This window comes from Aquarana catesbeiana, linkage group LG06 (genome assembly GCF_042186555.1).
Source record: "Aquarana catesbeiana isolate 2022-GZ linkage group LG06, ASM4218655v1, whole genome shotgun sequence".
NCBI lineage: Eukaryota > Metazoa > Chordata > Amphibia > Anura > Ranidae > Aquarana > Aquarana catesbeiana.
The window spans coordinates 299,203,270-299,224,850 of NC_133329.1; the positions used below are offsets into that span (position 1 = coordinate 299,203,270).

General features: G+C 38.8%; 1 protein-coding gene across 1 annotated transcript in view; it reads left to right on the forward strand.

Annotated features, from left to right (window-relative positions):
* Positions 1-21,581, forward strand: part of CPS1 (carbamoyl-phosphate synthase 1) — a 172,762-nt gene that overhangs the window by 44,866 nt on the left and 106,315 nt on the right. The window contains exons 7-17 of the mRNA XM_073633558.1: positions 2,077-2,166; positions 4,819-4,947; positions 5,047-5,153; positions 8,311-8,452; positions 8,528-8,605; positions 8,765-8,863; positions 11,492-11,587; positions 15,146-15,335; positions 16,146-16,303; positions 17,869-17,997; positions 19,659-19,803. Coding sequence (XP_073489659.1) covers positions 2,077-2,166; positions 4,819-4,947; positions 5,047-5,153; positions 8,311-8,452; positions 8,528-8,605; positions 8,765-8,863; positions 11,492-11,587; positions 15,146-15,335; positions 16,146-16,303; positions 17,869-17,997; positions 19,659-19,803 — 1,363 coding nt within the window. The remainder of the gene's footprint in view (positions 1-2,076; positions 2,167-4,818; positions 4,948-5,046; positions 5,154-8,310; positions 8,453-8,527; positions 8,606-8,764; positions 8,864-11,491; positions 11,588-15,145; positions 15,336-16,145; positions 16,304-17,868; positions 17,998-19,658; positions 19,804-21,581) is intronic.

Genomic DNA, 21,581 nt, shown 5'->3' on the forward strand with positions numbered 1-21,581 from the left:
AGGAATTAAACAAAATTGGGAGTCAGGAACTATAATTAGAATGTAATGATGTAGATAGAACCAATACAAGTAGTGCACCGCCCTCACATGACAGTCTCTTTTCTGATATAATAAGGAACAGTCCTTCATATCTAAGGTCCTTCTATCAAAAATCCAAATGTGAGAGAAGAGGGAGATGTTTGGATGGATATTCTCCAATAGAAGAATGCTACTGATGACAGATGGTGTGCACATGGACCCTATGGTGTTTATTTACTAAAGCTTGAGAGTGCAAAATTAGTTACAATTCTGCAGAGAAACCAATCAGCTTCTAACCTCTGCTGTTTAATTAACCTTTAGCAAGAAAACCTGTAAGCTGATGATTTCTCTGCAGAATTGTGACTAATTTTGCCCTCTCTAGCTTTGGTAAATAAACCCCAATGGCTCGAAAATGGAATGAGGCCAAACACAGTGCAACCACACTGGTGCAATATCAACAAGCAACACTTTATTAAATAATTACACTTATGCCGCGTACAGACGATTGGAATTTCCGACAACCAAATCGTGGATTTTTTTCTGACGGATGTTGGCTCAAACTTGTCTTGCATACACATGGTCGCACAAATGTTGTCGGAAATTGCCAGTACGGCAATTTCCAGTCAATAGCCAGTGCGGCTCTTCTGATTGATTCCGAGCATGCATGGACTTTTGGGCGCCGGAATTGTGTACGCACGCTCGGAATTTTTGACAACAGCGTTTTTTGTCGGAAAATTTGAGAACCTGCTCTCAAACAGTTGTCGGAAATCCTGACAGCAAGTGTCCGATGGAGCATACACACGGTTGGAATTTCCGACAACACGCTCACATCAAACATTTCCCGTCGGAAATTCCGATCGTCTGTACACGGCATTAGAGTTACTAAAAGGAAGGTGGTGGTTTGGCTAATCATTTCAGATGTCATACGTGTCTCCTGCTGCCCTCTGTGGCCTAAAAGTCCAAAGGGTCTGTAGCTAATGATGCAGGGACCTGCTTGTAGCTGGAACTGTTAGCTTTCCTGAGGCAGGATAGCAAGATATCCACTTCCAGGAAGTATTTTTGATTAAAAAAACTTTGCTATGAAGGACCATCGCTTTTTTTATTTTAGACGTAAGAACCATGGATATCTCAAAGATACATCATAAAACCCTTTTTGTCTATTTTTGTAATCCTTATGATGAAAACAAGAATTGGGAGTCAGGAACTATATTTAGAAAATAATAATGTAGATAGAACCCATACAAGTAGCACACCACCCTCACAGTTCTGAAATAATAAGCGGCAATCCTTCATAACCAAGGTCCTTCTGTCAAAAATCCAAATGTGAAAGAAGAGGGAGATGTTTGGATTTATATTCTCCAATAAAAGAATGCTACTGATGACAGATGGTATGCATATGGACCCAGTGACTCTAAAATGGGATGAACACAAACACAGCGCAACCGCACTAGTGCATTGTTAAGAGGCAACACTTTATTAAAATATTACACATACAGTTACTAAAAGGAAGGTGGTGTTTGGCTATCAATTTCAGATAGAGGTCATACGGGTTTCCTGCTGTCTTCTGTGGCCTGAACGTCCATGGAGACCTCCTTGTAGCTGGGACTGTCATCCACAGAGACCTGCTTGTAGCTGGGACTGTCAGCTTCCCTGAAGCAGGATAGCAAGATATCCAGTTCTAGGAAGTATTATTGAAAAAAAAAACGTTGTTATGAAAGACCATTGCTTATTTTAATAGAATAGAGACTTTCATTTGAGGGTTCTATCTATTTTAACTTTGTGGTATTCTTCGCTTTCACTATTTCAGTAGCAGCAAGATCTTAGTTTGTAAGGTATCTTTTTATTCCATTTTTTTATTTGCCTTATTTTTGTAGTTTTATAGTGTATCTATATTGAGGTTACATATTGAGTGCTATTAGGTTTGTTTGTTTTTTGTTCTTTGAATATAACAATATGTTTGGACTTATGTTGAATTAATTAAATTGACTTCAACCAAGAACAAGAGCGTTGAAGGGGAACAGAGATTTTTCAGGCTGTCACTTTTTCATGTTATTTTAGGAAACCAAAGTATTTGGCAAAGGGAATCCTGTCAGAATCGTGGCAGTAGACTGTGGAGTAAAGCATAACATCATCCGTCAGTTGGTAAAGGTGAGTGTACTATATCCTATGTTGAGTTAGATGTTCCGTTGGCTTAACTTTCCATTTTCCCCAGTGTGACTGGATTTTATTGTCAATGTTCATAAATGTACATATTCCACAACAATATATTAGTAATCCAATACTATGGAGAGCTCTGGAGCAAGGGCTCATACTCTGGTGCAAGCTGAGCCTGAAGGATTTTGACCATATGCTGAGCTATTTAGGCTGTCATATCTTGCTGGAAAATGGACAGTTGAGTATAAGACTTGATGGGGGTAGAGTGGTAGACAATACAGTAAGTTAAATTATATCACTTTTTGCATCACTATTCATTATACTGTTTTAAAATGCATAAAAAAAACATGTGTGGTATAATAACAATGTCTACAATGCCGGTATTCAAATTCGTTTTCAGCATTGTCAAGGCTATCACCATTTAAGTTTTACTGACAATCTGATCAAAGTTAAGGGTCAGAATTTTTTGAATGACACATTTTTTACTGTAACAAAGTTTGGAGAGATGTATACTATAGAGCAGGCCGCAGGGATGTTAATAAAGGGTTTGTAACACTACAGAAGCTCTAAATCACTGGTCTGACACTTGCGTATGTGATTGCATAGTCTGAAGTAGTGTGATTTCCACTAATACCTATTATTTTACTACCATCTGTTGACAAGTAAACCTAGTTATCATTTAGAAAAAAGTTTTATAACAGGGTTTGTGGATTGCAAGTAACAGGACTTATTTTCAAAAGCTAAGAAAATAGACTTGTAAACAGGATCTCGTCACATAGGTGTTTATTTACTAAAGCTGGAGAGTGCAAAATCAGTCTCACTTCTGCAGAGAAACCAATCAGCTTCTAACCTCAGCTTTTTCAATTAAGCTTTGGCAATAAAACCTGGAAGCTGATTGGTTTCTATGCGGAAGCGAGACTGATTTTACACTCTCCAGCTTTAGTAAATAAACCCCATATTATTTAACATTGTTCTGTTGCAGATTAAAACATAAAAGCCAACTCTTAACTGACAGGTTTGGGCAATAGTACTTTTTTTGCAACACCTTTTTTTTAGAAATAATTGTATAGCTAGTACTAGTTAATTACATTTAACTGGATTTCTTCTGTGATGCTGAAGATGTTTCGTAGCTTATCCACTTTCTTTTTCTAGTGAGTGTCAGGAATTTACACCAACATTTATATCTACACAGGTATCACAGACACCATGATCCAATCACCATGGAATGTGTTAAGACTAATTTTAATTGTTCAAGAACAAGATAGGAAGTGTGAAATTTGTGGAACCATCCTGTTCTAGTTACATAATCCCATCTTTGATATCAGGAAGTCTACATAGATGTTAAATATTCAAATCACATGGTTGAAAAAAAATGCATTTTATGTGGCAGACAAATGGTGTAAAAGGCTCCTACCCTCTTCTGGTTGTTCTAGTTTGACGTAGACCTGTTTTATGCTTCTTACGAACCAGTTCTGTCGGGCCAAAATGTGCGCCCCACTGTGTGTGAAATAATGCCTCTTTTCTCTAAGGTGTAGAAAAAATTTGACCTCCTAGGTTGAGTCATTCATTTGTTGATAGGTTGTTTTGTCTACCCAATGTACAGCTGTTTGTATTCCTCACTACACCGCACTGCATACTAAGTCACTTCACTTGTGTTTGAATGTTGGGTCATTTGGATGTACAAGCTTGTGTCTCGCTGTGTTGCTGGACTTGAAAGAAATAGGGATGGGATGTTTGTTAAAGACTCTTCTGAGTTTTTTAGGCACTCTGGTTACATACAGGATGACTATATTTTACCACATGTCAGGTTTCTGTCTGGTTTCTATTGTTGTCTATGTCTCAGTTTTGAGACTCTACCATTTTCTGTCCCGATGACCATTGAACAGAGGAAATCCATAATTTTACAGCTGTCACTGGAACATGAGGGGGGTAAATCCTCCACCAAGGACTTCTCTTCCAGATAGGATTTTCCTTTATTTTCAGGAGAGTTCCACTTGCCTATGTTTGTGCTTTTGGGACAGAGAGAAAAGGGAATTTTGCATATTGGGAACAGCGATAGCAATATGAGCAGGACATATTACGATCTTATGACATATAAGATTCTAACCCTGTTGCACCCTATTCAAAATGTAATAAAATGGTTTCCAGTTTCATTCTCACAAAAATACATCATCCTTTAACTTTAAGCCCTGTCAGCACTTATTATGGAGATATGAGACAGGGTCTTATAATGCCAAACCTACATTGCTGTGATTGTGTTACAAATGTGTTATGCTGAAACATATTGGATCTCTCAACATACTGCCACGCAATCACAATGACACCACTGATGCTGTGCAACATTAACAGACGAAATTCACCTTGGCCATGTAACGTGGAATAAGCTCTCCAAAGATACATTATGACAGGGCCTTGGAAAAAATGCTCAGTAACATGTCACGAAGGAATAATTATACATTTTACATTCATCTGTTCAAAGTACTTTCAGCTTCCTATGAATGTGTTCCCTTTTTTCTTCCTGGGGCAGAGGTAAAGCCAGTCCTTTGGAATCATGACAATCATTTGACCTTGATCTGTTCAAAGTACTTGATAAAGAAAAACATCCACTTCAGCTCCCTATTAATGTGTTTCTTTCTCTACCTGTAGAGAGGGGCAGAGGTACACCTTGTCCCTTGGAATCATGACTTCTCTCAGATGGAATATGATGGTCTCCTAATTACAAGTGGCCCTGGAAACCCAGAGTTAGCAAAGCCTCTAATACAAAATCTCAAGAAGGTGAGAGAGCCCCGCACACAATTTACACTATGTATTTCAACCAATTTATTATATTTTGTATATGTGGAAAGCTGACTTTTATTTCTAATTTATTTCTAGGTCTTCCAGAGCGACCGTCCTGAGCCTATATTTGGCATCTGTAAAGGGAATGAAATTGCAGCTTTGGCAGCTGGTGGCAAGACGTATAGGCTGCCCATGGCTAACAGGTAGGATGTTGCAGTGGTGAAAGTGAATTTAAGACGTTTAAATTTAAAATCCTGAGGTTCATATCTTCAAGAAATAAATATTACAAAAATGAAAAGTTAATGCAAAAAAACGTTAAAAAACAATGCTAAGGAACAGACATGCAAAAAAGGAAAAAATGTATATAAATATTTTCCAGTGTTGATTTCAGCAAATGACCACCTGTCACTTCCATATTATGAGAACATCTATACTATGTCTTTGTATACTTTTTATGAAAATCGCTAAATATAATTATGGTAACTATTAGTATTAACACATGATTAAATGATTTTCAGGAACTCCTAAACAGCCAATACATAGAGTTAGGAAAATAAAACATTTGTGTCAAATATTCATTGCTGTCATTGACCCTGCTAAGGAAATTTTACCTCACATTCTGCCCTTGTGACATCCTGTAACAGCAAGACAAAAAATGAGAGTAGTTCTTGTCACTGGGACAGGAAGACACAGTCAGTAATAGTAACCTGACAGAGAACCAAAAGATTTTCCATTTTACTGAGAAAAAATAGGCAGTGTGTGCCCCAAAGGGAGAGATCTTCCAAAAGTACTGAGGGAAAATCTATCCAATGGGTTCAAAGGCCACAGGAAAAAAAATGACAGGGGTTCTATTCCAACCCCACCCTCTCCAAAACTAAGAGAAAATTTGGCTGGAAATTCACTGGCTATTATGCACAGGTCACAATATAGCTATATACATAAAAAAAGAATCCCTGTGTAAAAGAAAATTGGCTGCAACTGATATCAGTCAGTGCTAAGCTTAAAATTCCATATGTTTATTGACATATTGCCCAAGAAAATGTGTCTGTTATGATGCGTTTTAAAACTATCCAGTGTTTACTCGAATCTGGTACTTCAGATACAACTTGGCTTGTCTCTAATCTCCTTCTGATCCCCTTGTATTGGTTTGGACTTAGCTTGTCTTCCAACTACTGCTACTGATATGTTGCCCCTTGTTAATTATTGGCCAGAAATTGGGTCTTGTTTCTTTGTCTGCCACCTGCCCTGATCCTCCTACCCAATTGTCCAACTATGATTGTCTACGGCCTTCACCTCTAGTTTGAACATGATTATTACTCTATCTACATATAAATTACATTTTACCTGGTCCTGTCTGATTGATCTCCAGCCTTGTCCTTGAGTACCCCCCAACAGACCATGTTTTGGGAATTTCTCTTAGATAAAATAGCTGTCCAAAATACCAAGCCATTGACTCTAATTTAAAGCTCCTGTGTAAGATAAAGGAAAGGTTAAGAACCACCGATTTAGAGGATCATAGTCTGCACCTCTAGTTTGAACAGGATTACTACATTGTCTACATATAAATTATTTTACCTGATCCTGTCTGATCAGTCTCCAGCTGGGTAATTTAGAGGATCATAGCCTGAAATTTGGCCTTTAGCCACTAGTCCCTTTTAGGACCTCAGTTTAAGCATTCTGCTATAAATTTCAAACGCTAGCAGTCACTACAGTCCGAATGCATTGGGTGCAAGCCACGGCCTGCCACCGATGATCAATAGGAAGAAAAGAACAGCTGCACACCACAGGAACGTTCCAACGATTTTATTCCAAAAAATAGCAATAAACAGCCAACAAAGACAGAGTGTCCAAACCCAGGAGGTGACGTGTGCGTTTCACACTGACCTCAGTGCTTCTTTAAACCACTGAAGAAGCGGCGTGCAGCCATTCTTTTTTTCCTAAGCATTCTGCTACCCTGCTGGTTATAGAGAAGATCCATCTAAGTCTATGGCATTCATAGTTTGCAAGCTCCATGCAAATATTTTTTCACATTTGATTTATCGTTGGTTTTCTGTTAAAGTATTCACATACTAGAAGTTTTGATCTCAAGTTGCAAAAAAATTATCTTTCTTTAGGTCTGCATTGAATCAGGAGTACAATTACTTTTAAACAAATACAATAGTTGGATGAACTTTGTATATGACCGCCATTACCTCACCAAGCTGCTATGAAGCACTTTGTGATATGCCTATGTGGATGGGGATTCAATATGGACTAGTCTTATACATGAATTGGCCAATCTTGAGCAAGTACAATTAAAAGTGCAACACCCATTTTGAACCAAAGATCCATTCTAAGGGTGGATATTGGATATTCCAGACAAGCTTGGTCCATTTCTTCTAGGAGGTGCAGTTATTGGTTATATGGTCTAACTTATGTCCTTTTTGAGCAATCTATATATTTATCACAGAGCTTGACTGTGATTATCTTCCTAATGAAGCGGGCAAATGACCCGTTGAAGTCACAGCAAGCAACCCATCACCTAAATATGGCTCGGATTATGAGGAAATATATGGTATATAATATGTACATGTGATCATGTTTTGTATTATTCCAGATTTTTAATATTACCACATTTTTTATATTTGTATAAATAACATTTTGAGATTTTATTCTACTTGTTTTGGGTACAGTTAAAGTCCTGATTTTACTAGTTAGGTTTTTTGTATGCATTTCTGTATAAGATGTGGTACTGACACGAACAATGTTTAAAATACTGAAGGTCTCCATTTGTGATTCCTTCCTCCCACCCATTTAATATTGATACTTTTAAACAAACACTTTGACTAAAAACTTCAGAATGCAAAAACAATCCTTGGCAGCCTAGTCTAGGAACAAGCAAGCACAATATTCAAAGCAACAGCAAAACCTCAAAACACTGCAGGAAGTGTTAATGCACATCAGTGCTTAGTAAATCTTCAAAAGGAGTGCTCACTGGTTCCTTGCTGGGCTGTCAGGGATTGTTTTTTGCATTCTGAGGTCACTTTCACAGTCTCACAAGGACTGAGATTCTATAAAAGAGGTGCATTGGGTCCTTTATACGTTAGCAGGGGTCATATCTAAACTACTTTGGCTAAAAGATTTGTAAAAATAAACAAATTAGAGATTGACAATAATTTGCTTTCGTACTCACTATGAGAAGCAATGTGAATAAACTGCATACCTGTACAGGTGTCAAAGGTAAAAAAAACTTACACTTGTACATCATGAAGGTGTAAATTAGTAACATGAAAAGCATGAAATCTATTTACTCTCTATATAATCTGCCAAGTACCAGCATGACTAGTGCCTGTAACATATTACCCTTTTTTTTCTTTATAGAGGGCAGAACCAACCTGTTATGAGCACCTTGAATGGCCAAGCTTTCATTACTGCTCAGAACCATGCCTATGCAGTGGATAACAATTCTCTACCTGCAGGCTGGAAACCACTTTTTGTAAACATCAATGACCAGAGCAATGAGGTGACTTCAGTTGCTAAGGATGTACTGTTTCAATAAGAACAACATATATTTCTTCATCTATCTTTCTTTCAACAGGGGATTATGCATGAGACCAAACCAATCTTCACTTCGCAATTCCACCCTGAGGCTAACCCTGGGCCTGTTGACACAGAGGTACAGTACACAAATATACATGGAAGCATTAGATATAGCCATAATAAGATTATTATGACCTTGCTGGGAAAGGTCACCTTGCTGGCAAAGGTCTGCAAGCTTACTAAATCAATGCTGTTTGTTAGATCATATACTGAACTACTTTGTTCTTCATTTTAGTTCCTATTTGATGTCTACATGTCACTGATAAAGAAGGGTAAAGGTACCACCCTGACATCTGTAATGCCCAAACCAGCTCTGCAGTCTAAACGAATTGATGTAAGTAACCCTGTTGAATGGGGGTGCATTTGCTGGATTGATAATATATTAGAATAAACAAAAATTAATTAATGCCTAGCTGGAAATTATACTTACCAACCAGAAACAGTCATTAATTAAATCTATCTGGGGGCTAAGGAGTGAGTGTGTTCTCTCTTGAAGACACTGTGGCTTTATAAAACAAGCTCTGAGATTCTCTCAATTCTCTCTTCAGCTGGCAAAATAGAAACATAATTTTTGCATGAGAGGTAGAAATTCAGTACTGCAACAATAGTGTCCTTGCTTGATAAATGTATTATATTCACAAACATGTAAAGATCAAAGAACATATATTTATTAGGACACATTATGACTGGTCTTCACACTGTCATTTAAAGGGAAGCTTTATTGCTTTTTGATTACTTTTATTTTACAAAGTTTTAAAGCTTATATGAATTTAAACTATTTTATCTGTTTTTTTCTACATATCTACAATCCTTGTTTTGAAATAAACCTTTTATAAAAAGGGAAACTTGTGATAACTGGCATTATAGCTTTTCTAAAGAGAGAGCACACAAATGCTGTTTCCTTTAAGGCACTGTCTAGGGAGTTCAATAAAGCATTAGCACCACTTCTCTGGCAGAAATGCCCTTTAAAACGGCCTGCACCGGATTAATAAAATCTCTGCCACCCATTTCAGTAGCTTGACCAAAATGAGAGGCAGATTCAGGTCATTCTTAATAGTGCTACTTTTACAAATGGCGCAATTCCTGCAACAAATTCAAAAACAATTACCTCCAGTTCATAGATAATGAAACTGGAGATAATTAAGGCCAACAGTAATTTTATGTAAAGGGGCAGGAATGCCTGCCCCTGTACGCTGTGTAGCTGGCAGCATGTTTGCCACCACTACCCCACCTCCCCACCTCACCTGTCACCTGTTCTTAAAGGAGAAGTATACCCAAAGCTTGTTTGGCTGTACTTCTCCAGTGGGTAACAGGAATGCAATTCATTCTGTACTCCTGTGACCTGTTTTCAGTAGACAGCAGGCTGAAGCCTGATGCTGGCTAATGTCACAGAGCTGATCCAGACTATGGCAAAATTGCAACCATATGGTCGGGATCTGCCCACATGCCTAGACTGGCACCCGGCTCAGCCTCTCAGTGAGCCGCTGAGAACCTGTGCTGCTGCTCCCACCCCCTCCACAACCCAGCGCTCCAGTGAGTGCGGGGAGGCAGAGCTGAGAGCTGGTGACTGACAGCCACCAGCTCTCTGTTCAGGGAGCTGTGAGAATCAAGCAATCGGCAGTGTTTGATCTCTCAGTTCTGAGTGTTAGAGATGGAGGGGGGGGGGGCAGATGCAACATTGGACCAAAGCTGCATCCACCTAGGTAGGTAGGATTAAAAAAAAAAAAAGATTCCCATACTTCTCTTTTAAGGATGCTGTTGGCTTTGCAGCCAAAAGCCTCCTAGCAACCAGTGAAGCTGATAGTGAGTAGAGCCTGATGGGGGAATGCAGGCACTAGTTCCCCATTAGGTTTGCTCCCTCCTTGTGATTGACAGCAGGGACTGGATAGATTCTATAGCCAATAGCAGGCTATCTATTGGCTATGGATCTGCCCACTACTTGCTGTTAATCACAAGGGGAGCAAACCTAATGGGGAACTAGTATCTCTGAATACCCATTGGGCTCCACCAACTCAGCCTAAAAAGTCAGAGACTGCTATGCTGTTCATGTGACAGCTGCAGCAGTGGGGAGGGTGCTCAGTTCAAGACGGAATTTGAGTCTGTATGGACACAATGGCCTCATTACACCTCCACCTTGTGGTGCTTGCCACAAGTTTATGTACCTGTTTCCAACAGACACATGAATCTGTCGCCTGCACTGATGTGTGGAGACACGGCGGAATTCTAAAGAGTGTCAAAGACACTCTTTATGAATTCCCCTGTCTGCTTCTGTAATGTCAGTATAAGGCACTCTGAAGAGAGTCGAGTGGAAGAAAGCAAGCTATAGTTATATTGTTATTAATTACAGCTTGAGCTATTGAGTCCAAAAATCAAAAAGCTTTGAAAAAAGTATATAAGGAATGCCTTAAAACATGTAAAAAAGGAACTCATAGCTCCACATGCTGCTTGCATATGGAAATATAAATACGTATTTGAAAATACGTTTGTTTATGGTAGGGTAACGATTGGTTGTGCTTTTCAGTATTGACTATAACCAGTGCTGATTGGTGAGCATTTTGTTCCAACAAATCCAATGATTTTTTTTGTTATTTTTCTAAAAGTTTTGGGATCACCCAGTATGATACTATATAAAATGAAGTAAAATTAGGTTTTTGTTTAATTTGCATTTGAAGTATTAATATAAGCTACATATTAATAGTAGCTACAATCATAAACTTAGCCTTGGTAAACCTTGTATCTGTATCAACAGAAGGATGACAGGGCACACCAGGGAGGTGCTGGGAAAGCAGTATAGAGGCAAGGCCATCATAATGTAGGAGAATCTTCCCTGTTAAGAACTGTGTTTCTTGTTATGTTAGCCTCAATTATTTTAAGTATTTCCAATGTATTTCTGTCTATTTTTTCCTGTTTTAGAATATTTGTTTTTAATACCCTGCTATTCATTAAATCTTTTACTATGTAGGTAGCTAAAGTTCTCATCCTGGGCTCTGGAGGTCTCTCTATTGGGCAAGCAGGAGAGTTTGATTATTCTGGGTCACAGGCAGTTAAAGCTATGAAAGTAAGTGCATTTTTATTATATATTATTAGACACAGTGATTATCGGAAATTCAGACTTTGCATATGAATAGTAAATGTATACAGGTCATGGTCACCCGAGGAAGCGGAGGGGTGGATGGTTGCTTACCTATACACCTTTATTTTGAGCTTGGGTGGGAATAGAGTTAACTGAGATTAGTCTAAACAGAGGAAATCTAAGCCTACTGTTTAATATAATGCTGTAAGACCAACATCGTAGTATGCCCTTAACCTCCCTGGCGGTATGATTATTTCAGATTTTAGGTGCTGAAAGCGGTACCATTATTTTTGCATGGAAATGTGGCGTTTTATATTGTAGGCCTGTAATTCTTAGGAATAACTCACTGAAATCTGTTCAAACAAGAGTCTAGTAGACATCCTGGGTATGATAAAGTTTGAAACACAAAATCATAAATTATAATATAATAAATAACTATAAATAATAACAAATAATAATATAATAGTAATAATACTTTTTATTCAATAAATTTTAGTAAATAATATAAATCAAAAACACTGACATTTTTTTTGTCCAAACAAGAGTGCAATATTAGTAGTCATATTGCTTTTAGTAAACGTCTCGGGTATGGTAAATTTTAAAACAGGGTACAGCGCAAAGTCCGACGTCACAGTCAGGACAGTAGAACCGGGTTTCTTTTCTGACTTTCCTTCCTGTGTCGTCACGTTTAGAGCAGCAAACCACACACATCCTTGTGGGTGCTGCCTTCTTTTCTGTTGGTGGAATGTGGTCCACAAAGTGTCGACCTGTCAGACGTTCCGGGTTCACAACGCCAGCAGCACGACGTCCAGATCGATTTACAGTGGTTGGTGTTTGGTGCTTCAGAAATATGAGTTCTGCAACTTTCCAAACGAAGTCTGCATGAATCACAGGCCTGTCACTCTTTTTTTTTAGAAGAATGAAAGCGTTCCACAGGCACTGTTCAAGAAGATGCCTGAAGATTTTTTTATAATATTTTTTTTGTTGCTTTCTCATAGCAGGGTAAAAAGTCATGGCCTGGTCAGCTCTGTCAACACCTCCCATTGTGTTGTTGTAGTCCATTACGACTTGAGGTTTCATAACATCTTTTCCAACTTTTGTACGTACCATGACAGTAGAGGTGTTGTGAATGGTACTCATTAGGCACACATCTTTTTTATCTCGCCATCTTAGTGCCATCATTTTGCCTTTTTGCCAGGCAACTATTTCTCCTGCAGTGAGCTTTTTTTTGGCAAAGGTTGGCGGCATGTCACGCCGGTTAGCTCTAACAGTCCCGTAAGCATCTGTCTTGTGTTGTAGAAGGAACTCATAGAGTTCTGGAGAAGTATAAAAATTATCTGTGGTTACACAGTACCCCTGATTCAACAATGGCTCAATCAAAGTGAGAACAGAAGCGGTTGCCATTCCATATTGACTGAATCTGTCGTTGAATTTCATCCCTTTCCCGGTGTAAAGGACCGAATTCCATATATAACCAGTGCTGGCTTCACAGAGCATAAATGATTTTATGCCGAATCGCGCTCTCTTAGACGCGATGTACTGTATCCAGCTAAGTCTTCCTTTGTAGGCCATAAGACTTTCGTCGATACTGACGTCTCTGTCTGGTATATAGGTCTGCTGGAAATTTTTCGGAATAATTTGATATAAGTCCCAAATTTTTTTCAGTTTTGGAGCTGGATGAGAAGTCTCATAAAATTCGTCATTATTTTGAAAATGCAGATATTTCATTATGAGTGAAAATTTGTATTCCGACATTATGGTGCCAAAAAAAGGAGTGGCTAATATTTTGTTGGTTGTCCAGTACCACTTTTGCAGGGGTTTGCCCACCACTCCCTGGAGAATAATTAGGCCCAGAAACTTCCAGATGTCCTCCTTGGTCACTGGTTCCCATTTTCTGCTCCTTGAAAACCTCTGCGGTATAGCAGCTTGTTGTTCCTGGTACCGATTGGTCTCTGTAACAATTATTTCTATGACCTCATCAGTCAAAAAGAGTTGGAGGTATCCCAAGGGGCTGTCATCTTCAACCTCCACTTTTATACCAGGCGCTCCGGTAAACGGGAATCTTGGGGGCGCTGCGTGCTCTGTACCGCAATCAATCGAGCACCAAGTCCGCACATCGCTGGGCAAAGTCGCAGGATCATCGCTGAAATCGCTTTCCGTGCCTGATGACGAACTTCCCCATGATTCGCTATCACTTACATCTGCAAGCGATTCTGTCTCGCTGTCGCTGTTTTCCAGCAGGTCATATGTCGCTTTTGATGTTGAAGCGCGCTTTTTGGATGCCATGGTCGCTCTGCAGTTTCCAGACACAAAGTACAGTAAAACTGCAGGCAGGGGCACTGGACAAAGCACTGGGGGGCAATCTGAGGTCAATTTTTTAATATTTATTATATTTTGTAATGTAATCCAATAGGATTACAATGTGTCAGTGTGTTTGTGCTTTATACATTTTGAATTTGCCGCCGGTTCCACCCCCTGCGTCGCTACGCTCGCAGGGAACGGAAGCCAGGGCACACAGTGGATCGGGCGGAAGATCCGGCCGCCGAACACAGTGGGAGAACATCGCGGGATCCCAGAGACAAGGTGAGTCGCGTCTTCCAGGATCCAGCGATGCGATCCCGAGTCTGGCTCGGGGTTACCGCTTTTGGTACTAAAATCTCACCCCGAGCCAGACTCAGGAATACCGCCAGGGGGGTTAAGCAGTGACATATTGTAAAAATGGCAGAACTAGCAGCTGCCTGGGTCCTCAAATCCCAGGGGGGTTCATGGAATTAAAAAAAGTTCTGCACTTCAGTGCTCTTTATACTCAAAAGTCAATTTCAGCTTTGCAAATCTTTAGCCTTTTTTTGAGGAGGTGATCAGCAATGGCAGCCTTTGCATTTCTCACAATAAAGGTTTCCATTAGGATTATAATACAGTCATACCTAAAGAAATGTTTTACAGACCCATGTCAGAAGCAAAACACAAGTGTCTGTGTACACTAATTCTTATGTATCATCCAAACTGCCCTGGGACCATAGTGTAACAAAATCACCATTACCCCTTGGGCCTGCACCATTACATTTTTCTGTTTCTCCTCTACCATGAAAGTACTAAATTAAGTAGGATGTGTTGTCACATGATTTGAAGGATGCAGAAAAAAAAACATTTCAGTAAAGATCATTGTGTTAAATTATTATTTTGTTATTTTAGAAGCCAAAGACAAAATTTTAATTGACAATGAGCAAACTGGGCAGCCATAGGCAGCCATAGGAGAAAGTGGGGAAGTCAATCAAAAAGAGAAATACAGTAGCACAAAAAAAAATTAAACAACTTTACTGAAAGATTTATATTGCATTAAAGTAAACTTGGAACTATCTGTAACTACAGCTCTTACAGTGCATTATATGACATGGATCTGGTCTAATATGATCTGTTGGGTGCCAGAGAATAAAAATTATCAATAACACACTATTCTACATGTGTATGTTACTAAAAGACAAAAGTTGATTGTACATTAATTGTTTTGTTTGTTGCATATCTCATGAAATCTTTGTCCCATAGGAAGAAAATGTGAAAACAGTTCTTATGAACCCCAACATTGCCTCTGTCCAGACTAATGAGGTTGGCCTCAAGCAAGCTGACACAGTCTACTTCCTACCCATCACACCACAGTTTGTCACCGAAGTCATTAAGGCAGAAAGACCTGACGGAATTATCTTGGGAATGGGTGGACAGACAGCTCTGAACTGCGGTGAGTACAGCCCAAATCTGGTCATACAAGGTTAGAATTGTGTTACAAAATGTTCATTTTCAAAACCTCTGATTTTCCAATGGTCAATAGGGATAAGTTAACAATCATTTTCAACTGTAGTGACGAGAAAAATTGAAGGCAATGAATAAAGTTTTTTTTTGTTTCTTTTCTGAAGAATTATCTAACTTTTAAAGCGCATGTGCTATGAAAAGTTTAAAGTTGAAGTCTAGTCAAATACTGTCTAAGCTTTAACCTGTTCCCACCCCCGTTCTAACCCCCATTCTAACTACCCTGTAAAGGAAAGATATCTATACTTACCTATTTTGGAGGTGCTCTGGTCCGGCCACATGATCAGCTCCCAATACTCTCAATGCAGTCTGAGAAAGCACGGATAAACAAAGAACAGACCAGTTTGAGGAAGGCTACACAAGGAAGACATCCCCTGTCTGAGTTTAGCTATGCCCAGCTCATTTCCTGTACCATATGGTTCCAGTTAACCAGCTTTTGAGTTGGTATTGCACACTTACAGGGATCAGAAGATGCCCTCATTAATATAACTACCCTCTCCATCCTAAATACAGAAGATGCTGAAATCAAACAGAAGGATATTTGGATTAGTTGGGAGAAGTATGTTAAAAAACTTAAAAAGATTACTTAAATTTGGTTAAATTCTGCTATATATGAAGACTTAGGACCTGTTACAAAAAAAGAACACATGAAAAACAACACAAATGTTATTCTACAAACAAGCTGTGGATTTGAAATAGACAAACTCTTCTTTGTAGTTAATTCTCCTTTTATCTATGGCAGGTGTGGAACTTTTCAAACGAGGGGTACTCAAGGAATACGGAGTACGGGTTTTGGGCACCTCAGTGGAGTCCATCATGTTTACAGAAGACAGACAGCTCTTCTCTGACAAACTAAATGAAATTAAGGAACCTATTGCCCCCAGTTTTGCTGTGGAATCGGTAAGGCTGATTTTCACATGTGGTTTTGAAAAGAATGATGTGAATTTTATAATGTCTCACAATAATGTTGTTTTTAAATTGAGCCTTGAAATGGAACTAAAGTCAAAAACACCTATGGTCAATAGTCTGGAGTCTATAAGGTCCCTTGCCGGCATCTTCTCCTTGTCTTCTTCTGTGTACTTTTCTTTGGCTGTTTTGATTGACTGGTTCTTGCTGCTAGCAATAGTTTTTTTAACTTTAGTTAAGCTTTTAAAGACTAATATGCAGAGTGATGGGAGCAGGCACAGTATAAAAATAAAATCTACTTTTAACATTCTACCATATTGAGAAACTGCTCCAACATTCTTATTACTTTATAATCATTTTACACAAAGCCTGCCCTATCTCTCTTTACTATAATAAAATAACAGTTTGGAGTGGAGGTATTGATTTAATTGTTGCAAAAGAAAGTATTATAAATGTTAAAGACTTGGGTTGATTTACTAAAGGCAAGTAGACAAGTGCATTTGCTCCAGAGCTTAGTAAATGAGGGGACGCTCTGCTGATTTCCATCATCCAATCATCTGCAAACATAATTTTTTTTAAATTTTCCTTGCATGTCATTGGGTATTTCTTGTAAATTGAAGCTTTACCTAATTTACTAAGCTCTGGAGCAACTGCACTTGCAGAGTGCAATTGCACTCACAACGTGCACATGCTATTTGCTTTTAGTAAATCTACTCCTTAGTATAATTTTGAAAGTCTAATGTTAGGTTTCTTGTTCATTTATTCATTACATTAATTTGAAAATGCAGTTTAGAAGGGCTTGCTTTGTTCCGTGTGTCAATTACTTTTCAAAGAATTGTCAAAGACTTGAATTTTAGGTTTGGCTCACATTGTATTTATTTTCTTGTTGTCAGCCAAGTGTTAAAGTGTATCTATAGCCAAATTTTATTTTTAAGTTTTGGATGAAGTTGGGATAGATTAGAATACCTGTCAGATTTTACTGCTGTCTGGAGAGTTCCCCTCTCTTTCTGTCCTAGGGATAACCTTTTCAACTCACCAATGACAGCACTGTTTCATTTTTTATTGCTGTCTGTTTCCCTGTTGCAAATTTTCCTCTGTTCCCTGTCTGGTAAAGGTTGTCCCCAGAACAGAAAGTATGAGAAAAAGTCTGTAACAGAGCCCCAGATAACAGGAATTCTGATACTTCCCTACTCTATCCAAAGCTACCAAAAAAAAAAAAAAAAAAAAAAAAAAGGGCTTTGGCTATAGATATAGCTTTGGCTTTAGATACTGGTATGTCTCTTCTGCATTAAAAATCCTGCCTGCTCGGACATTTTTATTTTTTACATAAAGTTCACTTTAAAGTAAGAAACCTTAAGCCATAGGAACCACTTTAACAACAGTCAGTGAAAAAAAAGTCAGAAAGTGACATTTATTCTAAAGTTTGCTGAAAATAAGTTAATAAAAGGATGTATTTTGGATATATGTTAGGTAACAGTTATTTGAACATTTTCCTCATTATTTTAACTGCCTTATCTGTCTGACCTTACATGTTAGGTAATAAAGCTCTTTTCTCGTAGGTGAAAGATGCTTTGGAAGCAGCTGATAAAATTGGCTATCCTGTCATGATTCGATCTGCCTATGCCTTAGGTGGTCTGGGGTCAGGACTTTGTCCTGACAAGGAAACACTCACAGACCTGGCAACAAAGGTAAAAATGACTTAAAATGGTAAAAATAAGCTTTTCAGAGTGTGGGATATTAACCAGCAAGTTGTCCATTCACGTATCCTAAGTTGCATTATATCTGCGGCACTTGTACTGACTTAATGGACCAATGTAATGGTTCTGAATGCAAAAGCTCAAGCTAAAAATAAATAAAAAATACATTAGGATGAAGTATGTTGAATGGCTAATCATTACTAAAATCTAACCTTCAAAGGTTAAAATCCATTCAGTTTATTTTTTGCAGTTTATTTTTTACCATCTGTATCCCACTGAGGAGGTTAACCTTCACTTTCTGTCCTGAAAACACAACAGAAAATAAATTAAATCCTACCAAAGTGAGGGAAATACCGATCTAAGACAATTGTCACCGAAACATTTGTTCAAACGGTCCTGCTAGAATTCCATTAGTGCATGCAGTCAACGGCTGCTGCTCTGATCTGTGTATTCTGACAGGAGGGGAGTCCCTGCTGTCAGGATACAATAGTGCAGTGGGAGAGATCCCTGCATCCACATTGCTTGTGTTGATGCAGGGACACGCTGGTTGAACAAAAATAAACTGCCCATGTATACCGTGCTTACGAATTGGTAAACATTACATTTTTGTTTCTGGGTTCAGATAAGCTTTTAACCACTTGCTGACCGCCAACAGTTAATTTACTGCTGGCAGGTGGCTCCCATGGATTCAGCGATGTACTGATAGCGAGGTTGTGCTGAACTTCCAGGTTTACAGGTGCCCCCTGCCTCTCGTGCTGTGATTGGACACAGGACGAGTTCGTCAGCAGGCTCTCAGGTAAAGATTGTGGCTGTTGTCCTGCTGATTGATGTGGCCAATCACAGTACAGATCTGTGTGTGTTAGTAAACACACAAGCCAGATCTGGCCGGTTCTTCTCCCTGATTTCAACTACCCTTCAGAGCAGAAATCAGGGAGGAAAGCCAGCCAGATCTGTGAGTAAAAGCAGCACACATAAACTTGTAGGCACACAGTTAACCCCCTGATTGCCCTCCTGGTCACCCCTGTCACCCAGTGACAGTGTACAGTATTGTCACTGATCACTGTATTAGTGTCACTAGCTATGTCAGATAATGTCAGTTAGTCAGCTAGGCCGGTTCAGCAGGAACTGGCCGAGATTCAAACCGTTAATGGGCAAGCTGAATGTACCAAGTTGATCGATCAATCAACTTGGGTACAACCAGCCTGCCAGGTTCTCTTGCGATTATCACAAGTGGCTACTATAGCTGCTAGCGATAATCACTGTCTTCTCCTGATGGGGAAGGCTTCACCTCCCCACTCCTGTCCCCCCCTCCAGGAGAATACAATGGCCCGTCAGGAGGTATTCCCCTGTCAAGACTGTCTGTGTTGATGGGGAAATTGTGCGAATTTCGAAATGGCCTGCCTTAGTGTCCCTCCCAGCCAGTGCATGTATTTATTGTGTTTGTGTAAGAATAACTAAAGGTTGCAGATAGTCAAATATAGTAGTCTAGATATTATCAAAAAATGAAATGTAGAACCAATCAAAGAAACTTTAATGTTACACTTCATTTTAATCTTCTTCCTGCAATTCATGTTTTATAATAATTTTAGAGCATACAATATTGACATGGTATAATGGCTTTCAACTCTGACAATCTCTATTTTATATTAAAGGCTCTGGCAATGACCAACCAGATCTTGGTGGAACGTTCAGTTGTAGGCTGGAAAGAGATTGAGTATGAGGTAGTTAGAGATGCAGCAGATAACTGTGTTACCGTCTGCAACATGGAAAATGTTGATGCTATGGGGGTCCATACAGGTAAACATTTGAATTTCCATATGTGAAATTATATATGTGTGGTACTGACAAATGTACTTTATTTCAAACACCATCAGTAAGATTTATTGAAATATGAAGATGAAAATCTTATAAACCATGTAAAAACTCTAAAAATTTATATAAATGGAATCTCACAAAATTAGTGTAGCGCAAAAATTTGTGATAAACAGAAATAAATAAGTCCAAAAAACATGTAACATCAGTCTTCAGTTGCTGTGATTTAACAAACATGCCACTGTGTGAAAAGTGATTCAAAATCTTCACTCTTCCTTACGTGCCATATGTGCCTCCACCATGTAGGTAAAAAATCTGCAGGAGCTGAGGAGCGTCAATCGGGGCATGTAATAGATAGATGATCCTAGGGTTTATGCTTGGGTTCCTCTCCCTTAGTCTCCCTGCAGTCCATTGAATATATTGCCATATTCTGGAATGTATTTGAGTCTTCAGAAAGATCCCTGGCTTCTTTTTGCTCCCCCTATGGCCTACTAATACCTGTGGGGTCAGTTTCCTTGGTGCATGAACTCAAGTAGTTTCCTGTAAATGCTGTTCACTTATTTCTTGGATATCCATATTGTGACAATACATAATGCTTAGTGGCTTCTGAAGAAGCGGATTGGCGAAACATGTCGAGCAAAGAGCATTTGTCAACAACATAAGAATTTGTATTTGGATATTCTCTGTTGGTTTTAAGGATTCAACAGTATTTGTATACTGTTTTTTAATGTGTAAAGCACAAGAAAGAAATGTTTTTTTCATGACTTATGTGTTATGGCACCTTTAAAGTCCCTTCATTCCCGATTCCAATATATGTACCTTTGGAATGTAGATTGTGATTTCCAGGTTCAGTGGTATATTTAAATGCAGTTATATTTATTTATGTTCATCACATATTGTTGCGCTACACTCATTTTGTGTGGTATTTTTATCTAAAGAGGGTGTTGTGGAATCACCTGTTAAGTGTATGAGCAGCAACAAAAATAATAGTATTTATTATATTTTATATTTTAGTTTTATTATTATAATTTACTAATTGAGAAGTTGCACTAATTGCATTTTTTGTTATAAATGGAACCTGTCAGGGTAGGAATTTGGAACCTGCTACTGCTGAGAGTCAGAGGTCACATGATATCTGACAGTGGCTGGCTAATCATTTGCCTGACTTCACACACATTGCTTGATTTACTGAGGGAGTAGAACATTTCCATTTACAAAGTGAACACAGCTTCACTTTATTCACTAAGCTTAATGAACATTCATTTTGCAGTGAACATATTCCACTTGTTTAGTAAATTATCCTCCATGTTGCCCTTCTATTGAGTGTACAGTGTGTGAGGTTAGACATTTGATAGGTGGCAGTTGTGTAGCATGGGTTGTCAGCGCCCGGGGCAAGGTAAGTAATTTGCGCCCCCTAACCTATGGATTTTCAGCACTACCTGAGTCTTTTCCACTAGAACCGTATTAAACCTCTTACCTAAGCACATGTATTGTATATTAAGAAAATACCGATGTAATTAAAGTAATACTAGTATACTCAAATTTTTTTTATATTACTTTATTGAGAGTAGTGCACATAGTACCTACCTACAATGTCAGCTCTGAGGGATGGTTTGTCCCCCAGGAGGTGCAGAAAGATGGTGGCAGTGAGAGACACACTGAGTGGAAGTCCCCTGTGCCTTGCATACATCACCCCAAATCCTGCACCTTCCCACCTCAGATTAGTCAAAATTTCTTCACCATCACAGCTCAGATCAGCCCTA